The 16600-nt window shown below is 49.3% G+C and overlaps 7 protein-coding genes across 12 annotated transcripts; 5 read left to right on the top strand and 2 right to left on the bottom strand.

Moving 5' to 3' along the window:
• Positions 1-1086: 1086 nt before the first annotated feature.
• FVEG_01283 (hypothetical protein) lies at positions 1087-1731 on the top strand (the record flags this gene model as incomplete). The annotated part of the gene is made up of 1 exon (XM_018888149.1): positions 1087-1731. One exon carries the CDS (start codon positions 1087-1089, stop codon positions 1729-1731), a length of 645 nt encoding a protein of 214 aa, XP_018743991.1.
• A 961-nt stretch (positions 1732-2692) lies between these two features.
• FVEG_01282 (DNA repair protein rhp51) lies at positions 2693-3849 on the top strand (the record flags this gene model as incomplete). The annotated part of the gene is made up of 3 exons (XM_018888148.1): positions 2693-2779; positions 2837-2984; positions 3038-3849. The coding sequence occupies 3 exons, from the start codon at positions 2693-2695 to the stop codon at positions 3847-3849; spliced, it is 1047 nt and encodes a 348-aa protein (XP_018743990.1).
• Positions 3850-4250: 401 nt separating this feature from the next.
• On the top strand, positions 4251-8120 carry FVEG_01281 (hypothetical protein). The gene is made up of 3 exons (XM_018888147.1): positions 4251-4958; positions 5012-7036; positions 7085-8120. Exons 1-3 carry the CDS (start codon positions 4325-4327, stop codon positions 7909-7911), a joined length of 3486 nt encoding a protein of 1161 aa, XP_018743989.1. The 5' UTR covers positions 4251-4324; the 3' UTR covers positions 7912-8120.
• On the bottom strand, positions 7908-9423 carry FVEG_01280 (hypothetical protein). Of its 2 annotated transcripts, XM_018888145.1 has the most exons (3): positions 9071-9423; positions 8372-8986; positions 7908-8313 (listed from the first exon to the last, which is right to left on the bottom strand). In XM_018888145.1, the coding sequence occupies exons 1-3, from the start codon at positions 9285-9287 to the stop codon at positions 8180-8182; spliced, it is 966 nt and encodes a 321-aa protein (XP_018743987.1). In that variant the 5' UTR covers positions 9288-9423; the 3' UTR covers positions 7908-8179. The 2 variants fall into 2 exon arrangements, with proteins under 2 accessions (XP_018743987.1, XP_018743988.1); XM_018888146.1 differs by having other exon boundaries at positions 8372-9423.
• A 414-nt stretch (positions 9424-9837) lies between these two features.
• Positions 9838-10714, top strand: FVEG_01279 (60S ribosomal protein L9-B; the record flags this gene model as incomplete). The annotated part of the gene is made up of 3 exons (XM_018888144.1): positions 9838-9883; positions 10126-10607; positions 10661-10714. 3 exons carry the CDS (start codon positions 9838-9840, stop codon positions 10712-10714), a joined length of 582 nt encoding a protein of 193 aa, XP_018743986.1.
• FVEG_01278 (hypothetical protein) lies at positions 10030-14075 on the bottom strand. 4 transcript variants are annotated; one of them, XM_018888143.1, is made up of 4 exons: positions 13863-14065; positions 13449-13806; positions 11794-13296; positions 10030-11738 (listed from the first exon to the last, which is right to left on the bottom strand). In XM_018888143.1, exons 3-4 carry the CDS (start codon positions 12893-12895, stop codon positions 11647-11649), a joined length of 1194 nt encoding a protein of 397 aa, XP_018743985.1. In that variant the 5' UTR covers positions 12896-13296; positions 13449-13806; positions 13863-14065; the 3' UTR covers positions 10030-11646. The 4 variants fall into 4 exon arrangements, with proteins under 4 accessions (XP_018743985.1, XP_018743984.1, XP_018743983.1 ...); XM_018888142.1 differs by having other exon boundaries at positions 13449-14075; XM_018888141.1 differs by having other exon boundaries at positions 11794-13806.
• A 206-nt stretch (positions 14076-14281) lies between these two features.
• FVEG_01277 (V-type H+-transporting ATPase 54 kDa subunit) lies at positions 14282-16361 on the top strand. Of its 2 annotated transcripts, XM_018888138.1 has the most exons (3): positions 14282-14780; positions 14905-15430; positions 15498-16361. In XM_018888138.1, the coding sequence occupies exons 1-3, from the start codon at positions 14483-14485 to the stop codon at positions 16111-16113; spliced, it is 1440 nt and encodes a 479-aa protein (XP_018743980.1). In that variant the 5' UTR covers positions 14282-14482; the 3' UTR covers positions 16114-16361. The 2 variants fall into 2 exon arrangements, with proteins under 2 accessions (XP_018743980.1, XP_018743981.1); XM_018888139.1 differs by lacking the exon at positions 14282-14780 and having other exon boundaries at positions 14813-15430.
• The last annotated feature ends 239 nt before the right edge of the window (positions 16362-16600 follow it).

A 16600-nucleotide genomic window follows, 5' to 3' on the forward strand; every position in this document is an offset into this window, starting at 1 on the left:
TTTTGAGGTTAGATACTTGTTTGAAATAAGCTGTCTTTTCAGAGGTAATATAACACAACTCAGGTACATTATAGTAGCTCTTGAGATATATGATTAAAATCAGATAACTTCAGTAGAAGCTCTGTTTTTTATAACATTTAAGAACGTGGTTTTTTAATTTAGAGTTAGTTACTATAGAATTATGTAGAGGTAACTTTTATAATTGACATAAGAGGAACTTGAGTTACAGCAGTACTATTAACACCAATAAAAAATCAGTCTCAAGTCCCGAGTAATACAAAGGCAAACATCTAACCAGAATACTTAATAGTTTAAAGCTGGAGTCTAGAACATAGAGAGGATAGATATTGAATTAGAGTAAATGTTCCTATTCAAGCATGATCGGGCTTGGTATAGGGTAACTAGATCTGGAGTCATGCATATTATGTCAGCACTATCAACGCTTGGACAATTTTCCCCAGACATTTCATCGTAGTGAATCCATCCTTATTAATCATTCGAGTGTCCATGGAACCGATCACCGATCAGCTTAAAGCCTCACCGAATTCATTGGCTTGCTCAAGGTCGGGTGAAATTCATGACACCTGTTATGATGACCAGAAGTTTCCGTGGCTGTTAGAAGTCAAGGGCTGCATTGCAGCTGCTGTATTGTGTTTACGTTCCCGAATTGGTTGGAAGCTTCCACCATGATCCACCACTGTCCAGCAGCTTCATGCAACCACGAGCAGCCAACAGACTCGCGATGCCACCTAATTTCGTACGATTTTGATGTAAACATCACGTAGTTGTCCTCGAACAGGGTTTGCCAATGCTTCCATAGTCCTCTTATGCAGTCGTGCGATTTCTAGAACCTCCAAGTAGTAAGTTCCGTCGACCTTTCACGAAAGGCAAGGAAACTTCCATCTCGATCACATCTTCCTCATCAACGAGTATAAAGCAAGCCTTCTCCCCCCCCAAAAATGGACTCCAATCTTCATCAGAACACAAGGAAACAAACACAAGCAACAAACTCTACAACAACGATCACAACACTATAACTCTCTTGCACACTGCAACCATCTCTTTCCAAACATCAACGCAAACACAATGGCTTTCTTCCCTCGCAACTTCTACAACTCCGATGCTTCCTTTACTCCCCTCTTTCGTCTCCTCGACGACTTCGATAGCTACTCTCGTCAGGGACAACAGAACGGTGGTACCCGTCGAAGCGGCCTCACCCACTGGCAGCCCAAGTTCGATGTCCGCGAGACTGGCGAGGCCTACGAGCTCCATGGAGAGCTCCCCGGCATGACCAAGGAGAACGTCCACATCGAATTCACTGATCCTCAGACCATGACCATCCGCGGCAAGACTGAGCGCACATACACTGCCGGCACTCCTCCAGCTGGTCTCGTCGAGGGCTCCCAGTCCCGAGGCGCCATTGCCGAGGGTGAGAGTAACGATGAGAACAAGAACTCTCACCACGCCAAGGTTGAGGATGAGGCCGAGGCCAAGGCTCACGAGAGCACCGAAGTCACCCACCACCAACAGTCCAAGGAGGTCGAGAAGAAGCCCGGTGATCAATCCAAGTACTGGCTCACCGAGCGCACCTTCGGCGAGTTCTCTCGCAGCTTCAACTTCCCAACTCGTGTCGATCAGGACAACGTCTCTGCCAAGTTTAAGGATGGCATCCTGAGCATTGTTGTTCCGAAGGCCAAGAAGCACGAGTCTCGCCGAATCAACGTCGAGTAAACTCGACCACACACTACGACCCTGGAATCTTGACAACGTCATTATTCAGCTCTCCGATTTCACGACAAGTCAAGATCATTAATGACTCATCTTTACGGCTTTAGCATTGCATGATCGGTGTTTGGAAGTTTCTTAGCATGATAGCATTGTAGGCCTGACGTGGCCATTCGCTCCTTGTACAATAGCAACCAATAATTCAATTGCTTTTACAAAAAACTTCCTAGATCTCCACGAAAACAAATCAAGTGACGTATTCCGTAGTATTTATTTGTCCGTGACAGTATATTTACTGTGATATCTACGAAGTTGTTCACTCCTTAACGCGGTAATAGTATTACATTCACACCTAAACTACGTCCTCCTGAAGATCTATATCCCAAGCGACAGATTGATCTAGATAAGCTTAGTAAACCAACGGATACTTAGGATTGTAATTTTCGGCAATTTCATTAAGTTCCAGAAGTTTTCTGACGCCGTCAGGTAGTTTCTTGCTATTGCGGAATGAATGCTCTTATATCAATCAAGACAGCCAAATAAACACGGGCCCAATGGTCAGGAAATGGATAAATATTAAAGTCAGAAAGTCAGGTTCTATGATTAGATGAAAGTTCATGATCCCATATCAATCCAAGTAAGAAACTCTAATTCATCTGTAAATACTGTACGTAGTTCTCAGAACCTTACGATTGAAAGACAAACAGCTATCCGCTGACAAATTAAAACCCACCAATTCTGTTGGCCGATTAAATGTGGACCGTCAAGTAATTTGTCAACTGGCGACACGTGATTTGGCGTAGAATGGTGGCGTTGTTGCCTCCCCTCTAAGGCACTAGGTAGACGCGACCGCGATTTCCTCCTTCCCTCCTCGCCTATTTCTTACAAATTTCTAGTTCACAGTACGTCTGTGATTCCCTTGTCCTTTTTGACTGATAGAATCCAAGAAAAGGATTCGAGAATCATAATGAGCGAGGAGTATGATGAGGCTCAGATGGGTGAAGAGGGCGGCATGCCTGGCCCTGGTGCTCCAACGCCACTCTCCGCGCTCGAGGTAAACTTCTGTCGAAACGCAATTGTGATGAAAGTTGATGCTGATTGATTCTTACAGGGAATTGCTGGTTTGACGAAGCGAGATATTCAGCTTGTCATTGATGGAGGTTACAACACAGTCGAGTCCGTGGCCTACACGCCGCGACGAGTGCTGGAACAGATCAAGGGTATCTCGGAACAGAAGGCGACCAAGATCTTGGGAGAGGGTAAGAGTTTATCGGATCGAATTTATCGGGGAAAATCACTGACAGTATTGCAGCCTCCAAGCTCGTCCCCATGGGTTTCACCACGGCCACAGAGATGCATCAACGTCGCAGCGAGCTCATTTCTATTACCACTGGATCCAAGAACCTCGATACTCTTCTTGCTGGTGGCATCGAAACAGGTTCGGTTACTGAATTGTTTGGTGAATTCAGAACCGGAAAGAGTCAGATCTGCCACACGCTCGCCGTGACTTGTCAACTACCCTTTGATATGGGCGGTGGCGAAGGAAAATGCATGTATATCGATACTGAGGGTACATTTCGACCAGTTCGTCTACTGGGCGTTGCCAACCGATTTGGCCTTTCTGGCGAAGAGGTCTTGGACAATGTCGCGTACGCACGCGCTTACAACTCTGATCACCAGCTTCAATTACTCAATCAAGCTGCAGCTATGATGTGTGAGACCCGATTTTCTCTTCTCATCGTCGATAGTGCAACATCGCTCTACCGAACAGACTTTTGCGGTCGCGGTGAGCTCTCGAATCGACAGACTCACTTGGCCAAATTCATGAGGACGCTTCAGCGTCTGGCGGATGAATTTGGTATCGCAGTTGTCATTACAAATCAAGTCGTGGCTCAGGTCGATGGTGGCCCAAGTGCCATGTTCAATCCTGATCCAAAGAAGCCCATTGGTGGTAACATTATCGCCCATGCCAGTACAACAAGAATCAGTCTCAAGAAGGGTCGCGGGGAAACACGTATTGCAAAAATTTACGACAGCCCATGCCTGCCAGAAAGTGATACTCTGTTTGCCATCGGCGAGGAGGGTATTGGTGACCCGGCCCCAAAGGACATGGAGAAGGATTAGACGATAGCGGGTGACCTGGCATGTTTGTTTGTACGATCACTGGAGTATATGGTGATGATTCTTGGTATGACTGCTGGCGCATGTCTCGATGGTTATTTCATGTGTTTTTGCGATGGACGTTACTTAAATGTTGAGGATAGGTGTTGGGTTGTTCAGCTGGAATTCTCTATAATGAAAATTTTTTCTTTGGAGCAAATCGTCTCAAAGAAAGAAATGAAATTGATACATGAACAACAATGTGTAACTTTGATGCATCCAATCTTTTCTTCTGTGTACCTTCAGTCTCATGTTGGCAGTGATGCAGTGACCAATAGCTGATTACCTTTTTAGGTTAGCGTGGGTCGCGACCTCTGCCAGAAATTCTACTACGCGATTTCGCTTTGTTAAACAACCTTAGGTATCCATCATCACATCCAACTCAACGCCTAGTACTCGAATTCATCTCGTCACGCTCGACTCGATTCATGGGGCGATAATGGATCAAGTCGATACCCAATATCTCTTCAAAGAGACAAGAGTGAACCTCGATCCCCCAACTTCGTCTTCTGTTGTCACGATCCGAGTACCCTCGAATTCAATACAGAGCCGCAATTTTCGAAAACCGGCGCGCGAGAACACAGCAGAAGATGAGACGACATTTCGAACGAAGAACCTAGCGACAGCCTCTGCTGTCTATCACCGAATTTGGCATGACACACCACGTAGCTTCCTTTGGAGGATTTTGGAGGATGGCACTCTCCTCAGCATTCGGGTTGTTGATATTTGCAAGAAGACACAAGCAACCGATTCCCCGCTTGTCTTGAACTTCCACTTTGCAGTCCCTATTCAACCAGGATGCGTCACATTTTCGGACCCCGAAGAGCACGATTCCCTCTGTGTGTTTGTTCTCGACCAAGCATATCAGCTGTATAGCTTCACGCTCCGGCCAGATTTATTCAGGAAGAGATCGGCCGTAGATGCTGGACTTTCTGACCTCGGCAAGGTCCAAGCGCCGGCAGGATTGGGTTTCAAGCATCCTCATCGTATGATTGCTGTGAACGCGGAGACACTGCTGATTACAGTCAACGATGGAGGAATGATCAGGCTTGACAGGAACAAAGCTCATGAACGTGAGTATTATTGGGCCAGTGATGCCAAGACGTGCCAATGCTAATTCTTGCAGCATCGTCACTTGTCTGGAAGGAATCGTTCTTCAACGTTCAGGGATGGGCGCAGAATCTCCGAAGTCTTCTTCCTTTCCAGGGAAAACACACGATCAAGAACGGCAAGATCAATATGGAATACAGCTCAGCGACGTCGATTCAGATCACAAGTTTCGGAATGGATGATAGTCTCTTTGCGATCACAGTCTGTCTCGATCACAGAATGCGAATTTGGAACATTAATGATGGCCAAATTCTTTATACAGGCGATATTCTCAATGCTGAGAGGAACCCTCAGGAGATTGGAAAGTGGGCTATTGATCCATCACAGACGAACCTAGTGCAGATTGTTGGAAGGGGCCGCAGTAGTAGGATATGCGCAACCTTCTCGCCCATCGGCGCTGGAGAGTTTAAGTTCTGGAAGATCGTCGCAAAGGACGCGCATACCGTCATCGTCGAAGACATTTTCCCCAGAAACGCCCTGGTTCCACTGACGCCATCATCCTCCGATGTGTGGACACTTGCTGATTTCGCTCTCTCTTGTCCTGCAGAGAGCGCTATCCAACTCTGGACCCTGTGGAAGAACAACATGACGTATAGGGTGCAAAGGCTCGAAGTGGATCGTAAGAATATCTCACAGAGCTGGGAGGAGAACTGGGATGGCGTCTATGCAGATAACCTCATACAGGCTGCAGAGACTTCTGGCCCCTGCGATCCTACTGATGTTACAGAGAAGTGGCTCCAGCTTATCCTGAAGCCTGGTCAGTTTACGAAATCGACCCTAGAGGCCGCATTGTCGATTTATGAGCGAGGCTACGGAAAATCAGAGACCGCTGCCAAGGCTCGAGGGTTGGCAGAGTCGATTTGTTCGATATTAGGGGCTGCCGCAACGCTAGATCGAGGCTCTTCGGGCGCTATGGAGTACGAATCCTTCCGCGCTTCCAGTGAGGCCCAGTGGTTGAGGTTCTACCGCCTATTGCTCGAATTGGACAAGCAACGAGGAGAAGCACTCGGGTTGACACTCGACCCCTCTACAGGAATGACTTGGGTTGTCTGCGCCGACTTCCTTTCAGCCATTCGTGAGTGCAGTAGCTTGGAGCGACTGTACCATAACCTCACTTCTCCTGAGGAAGACCACCTTGCACAAACGGCTCTAGTCAATGCAGCTTTGAACTTGGTTGCCGGGTTGCCTGATCACCTGATGCCGCTCTGCCATGCTGCACTACGACCCGAGCTGTTTGAGGACTCTTCCAAGACAGACCTCGAGCGCATTTCATGTTTCTACGACAAATCTGGATCTTGGCAAGGCATCACTGAAGATGACTGCAGCCAAGTTGTCGATGTTCTTGGCTCAAACTTTAACATAGTGACAGACGAGCTTTACGCCGATGTGATGAATCTGATCTCTGCACCAGAGGAAGCCAAGTCACGGAACTTACGTCACCCACTTACCGACTTTGGCAGGAAACTGGTTGTCAAAGCCGTTCAAGATAGTATTGAGTTGCAGCGGAAGGTCTACTTCAGCCAGTTGATTCTTCTCGTTCACATGGAGTATGAGCACGACAACGAGGCAGAGGCTCTTCACAATCGTGTTGATATTGGCAACGTATTCAGACAGCTCGTCGTGGCCCTGCGACGTTTGGAGCTATTGAGGTGGCTCGCCCAGACAGAAATCTCAGTGCCAAGCACCCGAGATAAGAGTGAGAGCGGAGCTGTGAAGAAGAGCTCTGAGGACGCTCAACTCGTAACGGCACTGGAGGCGCATGTTGGTCACCTGCTTGGTTTTGCGAACCAGATCGAGCCACTGGCTACCAGTGTCACAGATCTCGTCACCAACTTGTGCGCTCCGGACAGCGATATCGAGATTTCACCACCACTTGTTCAGTGCTCTCTTATCAAACGAGAGAGGGCTGATTTGGCACTGGATCTTGCGCCTTTCTGCGACCAAAACCCCTTCTCCACATATGTTCAGGGCCGTTTGCAGCTGGCTTTGAAGGATTTTAATACCGCCGCAATTTTCTTTAGAAGAGCAGCCATTGGAATGAGTAAGTCTTTCCGATTTCGTTACTGATCCCTCACTAACAGATAGCCAGGCGCTGGAAATGCTGGAAGCGACCGCCATAGTAGCGGCCTGCTTGATGACACAGAGTGGAACCTCCTGTACCAAGGCCTTGCAAAGTACTATTCGCACATTGTAGCTTTGTTCGAGAAGCAGAAGGCCTACTCTTATGTGGTCGATTTCGCCCGCCTGGCCATACAGTTCTTGGGTACTAAGCAGGACGCTATGTTCACCAAGACTGACATGCAAAGTCGCTTGTTCAACGCTGCAGTAGCAACATCGCAATTCGAGCTCGCGCACACAACATTGGTCTCGATTAATGATCAAGCCATGAAGATCTCAAATCTGCGCAAGCTGATCGACAGAATGTGTGCGACTTATCACAACAACGAGCTCGTTGCTCTCCCTTTCCCTGGTCTCCAGCAGGAGGTTGACGATATCCTTGCACAGAAGACAAAAGCATCATTGGATGTTATAGAAGGATTCCCCTATCACCAGGTCCTCTACTCATGGCGTATTAAGCACAATAACTACCGCGGTGCCGCGTCGGTTGTATTAGACAGAATCCACAAGCTGCAAAGCGCTGGAGAGGGAGATGAGGCTATGGGAGAAGACATCCTCGATACACCGGTGACAAGGCAATACCTGCTACTCATCAACGCTCTCAGCTGTGTAGAACCCAAGCAGGCTTGGATTTATGATGAGGCCTCAGTTGGGTTTGGACAGAAAGATGCAGGAAAGCGCAAGGTGGTGTCATTGGCCGATATTCGCAAGCAGTATCAGGATGAGCTGGACCGAATCGCAGCGATTCACAACAATCAATTTGGCTTCGAGGCGGACGACGTTATTGAAATTGCATGAATGCAGAAATAGGACAGGTCACTTTATGTAGACTAGAGATGTATTGTTTCAAAACTCGGACGGGCGAAATACCCAGGACATATTATCGGGACTGTTTACGGTGTATGTATTAGTTTGATTTGCAGAGGAAACAGAAACTACAAATCTTCCATCATCTTGCTCTTCCAGCCTTGAAACCCGAAACGCCAGGACCCGATGCTTAAAGGACGCGCATGAAGTTGACATGGTATGTACATCAGACCAACAGCCAGGTTCTTCTAATCTATCTTTATGCCTGTGCAGCAGCCAACTTGTTCTCTGGGGGCGCAGGCAGTGATGAGGTACCGGCATTCAGAACAGGTGCAGCGTCAGGAGCTTGGCGGTAGAGGATAATCTCAGATTGCTTGAAGTATCGTCGAGCATCTGTGAACGCTGTTAGTTGAGTGGCTGAGACATGGGATTGGGTGGGGGCTTGGCTGACCCTCGTCGATGAGAACTAAGCTGAGGTAGTAACGCGTGGAGAACTTTTTGTTAACGTCGCGGAATGTAGGTGTTAGATCGAAACCGCCGAGGAATAGTCGAATAGGAATTGTCTCTCCTCGCGACGGGGAACCGTCCATGATCTCGAAGCGCACCAATGTTTCACTTTCATTATACTGATTGGGAGCAGCGCCCGTCGTCTCTCTTCTGATGATGGACAGCTCCATGTGCTTGATCTTCAGGCGCACAAGCAAAAAGTAGATGCGCCCAACAATGACATCCTTGAGGTGGTATTTGCTCTTGCTGTACTCGAACTCAATGTGTAGACAGTCCTCGATACCAACATCCATCTTAATGCTGCTATTCATCTCAGGGGGGATGCGATAGCTGTAGACCCAGATATCCTTTTCCCGGATGACATCGGCCATGCGGCGTGAAACGGTGACGCGGACGAAGTAGCGCAGCTTGACGTTGATGCCATTGTATGATTCGTACTGCTTCTCAACGTTTTTGAAGTTGAAGTCGAATGTTTGTGGGTGCTGAAGCTCGCCAGGTGCAGCGAGTTCCTGGTTGAGGGAGAGAAATTCGTAGTGGTTGCCGCGATCGAAGAACATTTCTTTGCGACAGGTCAGTAACTGAAGTAGCTTGCCAAGCGTGCGAAAGCGTCAAGGAGGCATTGCGATGTATAGGGGTCGCGAACCTATCGTGCCGATGAACTGGACCTTGATACCAGTATGCTCGAGCCTCTTGCCATCCTTTGGACGAACAGTAACAGCGCCCTTGACAGACTCGCCATCCATAAAGAGAGGTGCCTTCTCGCGACGGTTCTTGTCTAGCTTGACATCGACCATAGAACGCTCATCTGTATCATCAAGGACGACGTCGATATCGACGGGAGTCGCGAAGAAGTACGACATGGCGGGCAGTTTTGTATGTCGTATACCTCTTGCCCCAAGTGCTTTGCTGATAAGTGAGATGAGGCTATGGCGCAAGCTTTATGATAGTGGGATGGCTGGGCTGAGCTGGACCGAGCTGTTGAGGAGAGTCGGCGCTGACGTCGGCCGGGGAGACAGGGGACTGATCAAGACCCACCGAGCTTGTCGCCGTTACCAGTACCTTAACAAGGCCGAACGAGTTGATAAGATATGAATGGGATCTGAGTTCAACATGAATTTGGATAAGAAAAGATCAAATGATTTACTGAGACTTTTTATTTATTGCTTTTCTTATAGTGTCGGTATGTTTTTCTACCATAATTACAGATATTCTGCTTATAGAACTGGTGTTCTTCGTGGTCAATAGACCTTATTGGCTCACAGCTTCCATACTGATCACGTGAAGTATCCACCGCGATCGCTCACGTGGAAAGAGAAAGCCCTACGCACTTTCCATGTTCTTCCCGCACAAGAACTCAGAATTTGTTTCGCCTGTATCCCTCAACACCGATATCAACTCACAGCCGGCAGGATGAAGTACATTCATTCCCAGGAGCTCCTTGAGATCCCCGAGGGGGGTACGTTGCGCCCTATTTCATTTTCAAGTCTGATATCGTCGCCGTCGCTCGAATAATCTGGGTATCCGTCCCCTTGAAAAATTGCTAGAGCTATTCGCAAATGGGGGCTGCACAAGAGCACCAACAATAAACTGCGCTCACAATGGGCACTCTGGCAATTTCCGAGGGGATTATCCACGAGCGTCGAAACGAGAATCTACAACTCACAAGGACGGAAACACTGACTCGTTTTCTCTATATAGTCAAGGTCAGCATTAAGTCGCGAATTGTCACCGTTGAGGGCCCCCGCGGCAAGCTGGTCAAGGATCTCAGCCACCTGGCTGTCAACTTCACCGTCCCCAAGAAGAACCAGATCTCCATCGAGATTCACCACGGTGTCCGCAAGAATGTCGCTACCCTCCGAACTGTACGAACCCTCATCAACAACCTGATCATTGGTGTCACCAAGGGCTTCAAGTACAAGATGCGATACGTCTACGCCCATTTCCCCATCAACGTCAACGTCTCCAAGAACGCCGAGACCGACCTGTACGAGGTTGAGATCCGAAACTTCATCGGCGAGAAGCTTGTTCGCCGAATTGTCATGCACCCTGGTGTCGATGTTGAGGCTTCCACCACCCAGAAGGATGAGCTCGTCCTCTCTGGTAACTCTCTGGAGAACGTGTCGCAAAGTGCCGCCGATATCCAGCAGATCTGCCGGGTGCGAAACAAGGATATCCGAAAGGTAGGACATAGCATCACACTGTTTCTCTTCCCGACTCTTACTGATTGGCCTAGTTCCTTGACGGTCTGTACGTCTCCGAGAAGGGCAACATTGTCCAGGACGAATAAGCGCGGGTACGGACACGGATCTTGTTTCTTTTGCGTTTCTGGGTCTCAGGAGTGGCGAAGGGTTCATCGTTGCATGTCATGTAGCAAAAAAAGGGCTACAAAACAAATTTCAAAAAAGCAAAGAGATGATGACTCTGGTGTTGACAAACACTTGAATCTCGCCAACGAATCGAATCTCATCTGTTCATTCGTGCATGTGACCATTTTAGGAGCAAAAAAGGGCCGGCTTTTAGACGAGGGTTCGTTTCGGGTGTTTTGCGACAAGAAGAAAAAAAGGCGTTTAATCATTTTCCAATGCGCACATTGTCTGCCTGGGAACCCACACAGCGTTTTTTTGTCTATCGTGAAGTCGGCTACCGCAAGATCTATTCTATCCAATTCACTGAATGGTAAAATGAGTCAATGCATCATGAGTCCAGAACTTTGATTCGCACATCAATGGCTGTCTCTGATTGATGGGGGAGAAAGATTATGATCAAAAGTTGCATGTGAAAAATGAGACTCGCATTTGCATTAAGACATGCCTCGTCAGTATATTCATCTTTTATATCAAACTCGTAATTTTCCTTCTTGACTTTCATTGTGAGTCATTTCATCTAGTCTTCTTCAATTCACTTCGTGACGTGATCTCTTGAGTAACAAAAAGCAGCAGCATTAACCATCCATGAATGCGTGGGTAAAATAACAACATCAATGGTGAAATGGGGTGAACGGGGAAAAGAATAAAAAAAGCAGAGGCCGCAAAAATATCAACAGAATACCATAATATGTGAACAACCAGGAACGCCAGTAGCCTTAATGTGTGAAGCGGCAAGTCGGGTGTGTACAATGTGGGCTCGAATCCTTATGTCAAATGCAGAGACATGTACAGGATGGGGAGTATATATGTGACGAATGGGGATAAAAGGATGAGGAGCGGGGATTTAAAGACTTCATCGCCTGCTGTCGCGGGAGTAATACGACCTCGCTCGGCTGTCTCTTGTGCGACGAGTGCGGTTCGTTCGTCCACCTGAGCTTGAGCTACCTGCTATGACTGTTAGTACGACAAAGCGATGGGACGGGTTGTCAGCGAGACTTACTGGGACTGGTGTAGTCACTGTATGAGTAATAAGAGTCGCTATACCGCGATCGCGATGATCCTCGAGATGAGCGCGCGGGCTTGGTGCTCGCTGGTCGCTTATCCTTCTTGAGATTGAGGAGAGCAAGGAGTGTGGCCGCGAGACCAGCAATGCCGAGCCACTTCTTACCATCTGACTTCTTCTCACGACGATCACCGGCCGAAGACGGGGAACCACGGCGACCCATACCAAACCAGCCCTTGTGTCGAGGACGACGGGAGTGGGCCGAGGCCGAAGGAGGTGGTCGGCTGCCGCGGCGGGAGTATCGCTCCTCGTAGACATCGACACGCTCGCTCTTCTCTTTGTCCTTCTTGCCAAAGAGGGCAACCCAGAGACCACGGGCAATACAGCAGAAGCACAGGAGAAGGAGAAGCGCAACACCAGCGATGACGCCAATGACGATACCAGCAATGGCACCGGCACTCAGGCCACCACCACCAGTTCCGGTCTCGCCAGCTGCGGCGCCCTCGCTAGTCTCAGTGGCCGTTGCAGAAGCCTCGGATTCAGTCTCAGTTGCAGTCCCGGACTCGGTGGGCGCACCGCTGTTTGTGATGGTGGTGGTACCAGTGACTCGATAAGGAGCCGAGTATTGGGTGGTGATCTTTCCATCAGTGGTAATCACAACAGCGGTGGGCTCCTCGTAACCAGGCTTTGCAGAGCATTGACCCATGAACGCGCAGGTCTGCCAGCCAGCGCAGCAGATCTCACCGCATGCTTCTTGCTCATCGTTCGTGGGCACACAGTCAACGCCCTTTGTAGGCTCTGGAGCAGGCTCCCAGCGGGTCATGATTGTGCTGGTGTAAGTTCTGGTCTCGGTCCAGGTAGTCGTATAATCGCCGACCCAGCCTCCCTTTGCAGCGACGCAGCTTGCAACTCCATTTGATGTTTGGCAGCTCTCGCCAGAGCCACAGCAGTATTGATTATCGGAGCCACAGGGTGAGTCACATGCTCGTTGCAAGAGATATGAGTAGCCGCGATCATGAAGACCATCTCTGGGGAGCGGCTTGGCAGAGCAGAGAGCTGCCGCGGCGAGGAGCAGCAGCGGCCTCGTCACGGAGCGCATTGTAGCGAATTTTTTCTGGTTGTGGTTGTCACTTTTGTTGAATGGTTGACTAAGGTATTGGCGCACAGCCGAGGTCGGAATGATGATGTGTTTGAGGCCAATTCCAGTCAGAGCTTGTGCTAGTTTCGAATTGAGCTGAGTGCACAAGGTGAGGAATTTGATCTGGGTAAGAACCGAGACTGGTTGCGAGATTTTATCTGAGTCCCTTGTGAAACAGTTCAGCTTAGCTTAGCTTCTGGAATGCGGGAGAAGCGGCTGCGTTGTCGCGGGGAAGTATTGTTGGTGCCTGAGATGGAACTGGAACTGGAACTGGAACTGGAGGTGAGTGAAGGTCGCTGTGAGATGCGGATGAGTGAGCGGCTAAGTAAGGTTTGGTGGTGAAGTTCCCAGGGAAAAAGAAACTTCCAAGAGTTAGTAAGAGGTCAATTACAAGCAGGAAAAAAAGAGACGAGAAACGGCAACGTTGAATTCTGGGCGCTGCACCAAGAGTTTTAAGCGGCTGGTGGTGGGCTGCAACGAAAGGCTTCCTCTTGAGTCCCAACCTCCCACTTACAACCAAGGTCTATACCAGCCTCTCCGATTTACCTAGAAGGGCACTTTGACACACGCACGCGCTCATCCGAAATAAGGGGACCTGGTCCACACGCCAACAAATCAGTCCTTTTACTCGATGCAACGTTTTAAGGGGAAACACTCAGTCCTTTTTTTGCCTGGCTAACTCTCGATCTCTTGTCTTGTCGGTGAGGATGGATGGGTGACTTGAGACTCGGAATACGATGCACGTCAATGGTGGGGTGCCAGCTCATGATACCTCCAACTACCACGCCTGTGCTCGCTCACTGGACAACTATCGATAGCTGGAGCCCCAAGCGGTGCTCACCCCCTGTAGGCCCGTGTCTGCGGCCCTGGAGCTAGGCCCTAGGCCCTCGTACATTAGGTACAGCGGGTAAATGTCATCACCACTTACACGCCCGGGCCACCCCGGAATAGCAGATCACGCATCATGAGAGTGAAAGCCGTTTGCATGCTGCATATGTTAATTAAACTGCCAGGGGCAATCGCAACGTCCTTGCAAGCCTAGACCTGTGTTTGGCTCTTCCCATTGGCGGTGTTGCAAAGAGCAGAGCCCTTAGGCAGGGAAACAAAACTCGGAGGCTGGGAGGGCATTTTTCAGGGAATAGTTCCAGGTTGGTCTGGGCTTTTGACTCAATCGTGTCATCAGAGAACGCCAGGGCCACAGCCACAAGTCACATCGAGCCACACTTTATCAACAGCCACGCTTGTCTGGCAAACTCTTTAGATCTTAATGTGTGGCGCCAAGTGTGGCAGCTGTGGCTACCCTCCCTACCCAAGCTCCAACCAAGTTCAAGGTTCCATTAGGTGCCCCAAGCTTGACCTGTGACGCTCCGCGCGGTTCAAGATCAAGTTAGTTGCATCACCAAACTTCATATTACCAGCTTCTCCATCCTCCTCCATCTCCATCTCCGCTCTCCTCCCTCCAACCTCGTCTCCTGGATATATCCTTTGGCTCATCCCACAAATAACCGCTCGCTGCTAGCAGCCGCGACGCTGTAATCATAGCTAATCATGTCCCTCGACCCGCCAACGTACCTGGCCTCTCTTCAGAGCAACATCCGTCAGCGACCCATTCCCTGGGACGGTGCTGTCAGGGCCGGCACCCTCACCGAGGAGCAGTATGCAAAGATTCGAGCTGTAGATAAGGCCAAGAAGCCTGAGCAAAGAAAGGAGATTGTGTCGGGGGATATTGATGGATATCGCGTCTTGTTTGTTGGCGATGATGGAAAGACGAGCGTTCTCGAGACGGCGGGAAAGCATGCGAATGTGATCCAGTACATCCTAGTGTTGCTTGGCGACCTTCTCGAGGGTAAGAACGTCCCCTTTATCTTTATGCGACATTGGGAAGTGCCATTGAGTAGTCCATGTCTATCTACTAATAGAGCGACTTCCGTCATAATCTCCAATCACCAATGCTAACATAACATCGTCAGCTGTTCCACCTCTAGCCAAGGCCCTCTTCAAGACAAAGGAGCCTTATCGACATTTTTTGCCTCTGCTTAACTCGACTAATGCCGAGGATCCTATTCCATTGCTTACTGCACATGCTCTTACCACACTCATGGCTCTTGCTCGAGACGAGTCCCGATCTACCCTCCAGGCTCTGCCTGTGATTCTCACCTATGTCTCCGGCTTGGCCAAGAGTAATGATGCCGGCCTACAAGATATCGCTGTACAGGAGTATTCGTCTCTGCTCTTTGGGCATGTCGCAAGAGAGCAGTTCTGGAACCAGCGAAGCGAGACGATTGCACCCCTGATCAAGATTCTTCAAACTGCAGCTGGCATTGGAAATGGAGGCAGCTCATCTGCCAGTCTCTGGAGCGGTAACACTGGTACCGGATCTGCTGGCTTCGGGGGTTCTCTGAGTGGAGGGGTTGGTCTCCAGCTTCTCTACCATGCTCTCCTTGTTATCTGGCAGATAAGTTTTGAGGCTGAGGAGATTGGTGATGAACTCAACGAGTAAGTGAATTCACCAGGGGGGGAGGAGAATGGACAAAACCGGATTACAACTAATACTGAACCGCAGCGAGTACGATATTGTCCTCCTTTACACTCACCTTCTACGATTATCACCCAAGGAAAAGACAACTCGGTTGATCCTTTCTACACTCTACAACCTTCTTGAGAAAAACCAGAAATCACTTCTACCCACCGCAGTTCTTGCTCGCCTTCCCGCCCTTCTCGAGAACATCAGTGGTCGCCATCTGACTGATCCCGACTTGCTGGAGGATCTTTCGAAGCTCAAGGAAATGCTGGAAGAGTACACCAAGACCAAGACCACATTCGACGAGTATGTTGCTGAGGTGCAGTCTGGTCACCTTCGATGGTCGCCCCCTCACCGAAACACAGTCTTCTGGGCTGAGAATGCCCGCAAGATCCTCGAGTTTGAGAATGGAGAGATTCCTCGGAAGCTGGCCGAGATCATGCGGCAGCCCTGGGATAACGACAAGCAAGTGCTTGCAATTGCCTGCAACGATGTTGGGTGTCTGGTGAAGGAGGTTCCCGAGAAGAGATATCAATTAGAGAAGGTTGGTCTCAAGAGAAGGATCATGGAACTCATGCAATCAGATGACGAGAACGTGCGATGGGAGAGTCTCCGAGCTCTCGGAGGCTGGCTAAAGTACAGTTTTGAGCAACAGTGAACCGGCTGAGATCAGTCCTAGAGGAGTGTAGTATTTTGCTGGAGTGTCTTGTTTGTTACGCGGGCGTCTTGATGTCATCACTTCTGGCAGGTCCGAGTTCACAAGCTTAGAGAATCACAGTAGACGAGCTGAGCTGAGCTGAGCTGAGGAGCGGGGACAAGAAAGAGCATCAGCTTGTAATGGCATACTTTTTAGTCATTAGTAGTTTGAGCAGCATCACCTCGACTACGATTGCGCGTGAGAATGAAAGTGAGTGTTGAAAATTTGGATCCTATCCCGTGAGTTATGCCCTCACACGGCCTTATCAATAATTTATTCTTATCATCATTTGCCGCGCTTCTCTTCCTTCTAGGTACATATGCCCTCTGGCTTCGGCCCTCGGAGGGCGCTCCGGGTCCTGCGGGGTCCGGGGTCGGTTTTCGGAGGCAGAGACCGTGGAGAAGCGAATTAGAAACGACGCTTTTTGATTGTGACTCGGTGAAGTTCA

Source organism: Fusarium verticillioides, chromosome 1 (assembly GCF_000149555.1).
Source record: "Fusarium verticillioides 7600 chromosome 1, whole genome shotgun sequence".
In the NCBI taxonomy this organism is placed as follows: Eukaryota; Fungi; Ascomycota; class Sordariomycetes; order Hypocreales; family Nectriaceae; genus Fusarium; species Fusarium verticillioides.

What these genes read in the sequence shown, in the direction of transcription:
- FVEG_01281 (XM_018888147.1), top strand. Translation starts at nt 4,325, where the DNA reads ATGGATCAAGTCGATACCCAATATCTCTTCAAAGAGACAAGAGTGAAC. An exon ending in CAGGAACAAAGCTCATGAAC is followed by an intron (nt 4,959 to 5,011) that starts GTGAGTATTATT and finishes TAATTCTTGCAG; the next exon opens with CATCGTCACTTGTCTGGAAG. An exon ending in AAGAGCAGCCATTGGAATGA is followed by an intron (nt 7,037 to 7,084) that starts GTAAGTCTTTCC and finishes ACAGATAGCCAG; the next exon opens with GCGCTGGAAATGCTGGAAGC.
- FVEG_01280 (XM_018888145.1), bottom strand. Translation starts at nt 9,287, where the DNA reads ATGTCGTACTTCTTCGCGACTCCCGTCGATATCGACGTCGTCCTTGAT. An exon ending in CCAGTTCATCGGCACGATAG is followed by an intron (nt 8,987 to 9,070) that starts GTTCGCGACCCC and finishes CCTGTCGCAAAG; the next exon opens with AAATGTTCTTCGATCGCGGC. An exon ending in CTTAGTTCTCATCGACGAGG is followed by an intron (nt 8,314 to 8,371) that starts GTCAGCCAAGCC and finishes CAGCGTTCACAG; the next exon opens with ATGCTCGACGATACTTCAAG.
- FVEG_01278 (XM_018888142.1), bottom strand. Translation starts at nt 12,895, where the DNA reads ATGCGCTCCGTGACGAGGCCGCTGCTGCTCCTCGCCGCGGCAGCTCTC. An exon ending in CAGTGACTACACCAGTCCCA is followed by an intron (nt 11,739 to 11,793) that starts GTAAGTCTCGCT and finishes CAGTCATAGCAG; the next exon opens with GTAGCTCAAGCTCAGGTGGA.
- FVEG_01277 (XM_018888138.1), top strand. Translation starts at nt 14,483, where the DNA reads ATGTCCCTCGACCCGCCAACGTACCTGGCCTCTCTTCAGAGCAACATC. An exon ending in GCTTGGCGACCTTCTCGAGG is followed by an intron (nt 14,781 to 14,904) that starts GTAAGAACGTCC and finishes TAACATCGTCAG; the next exon opens with CTGTTCCACCTCTAGCCAAG. An exon ending in ATTGGTGATGAACTCAACGA is followed by an intron (nt 15,431 to 15,497) that starts GTAAGTGAATTC and finishes ACTGAACCGCAG; the next exon opens with CGAGTACGATATTGTCCTCC.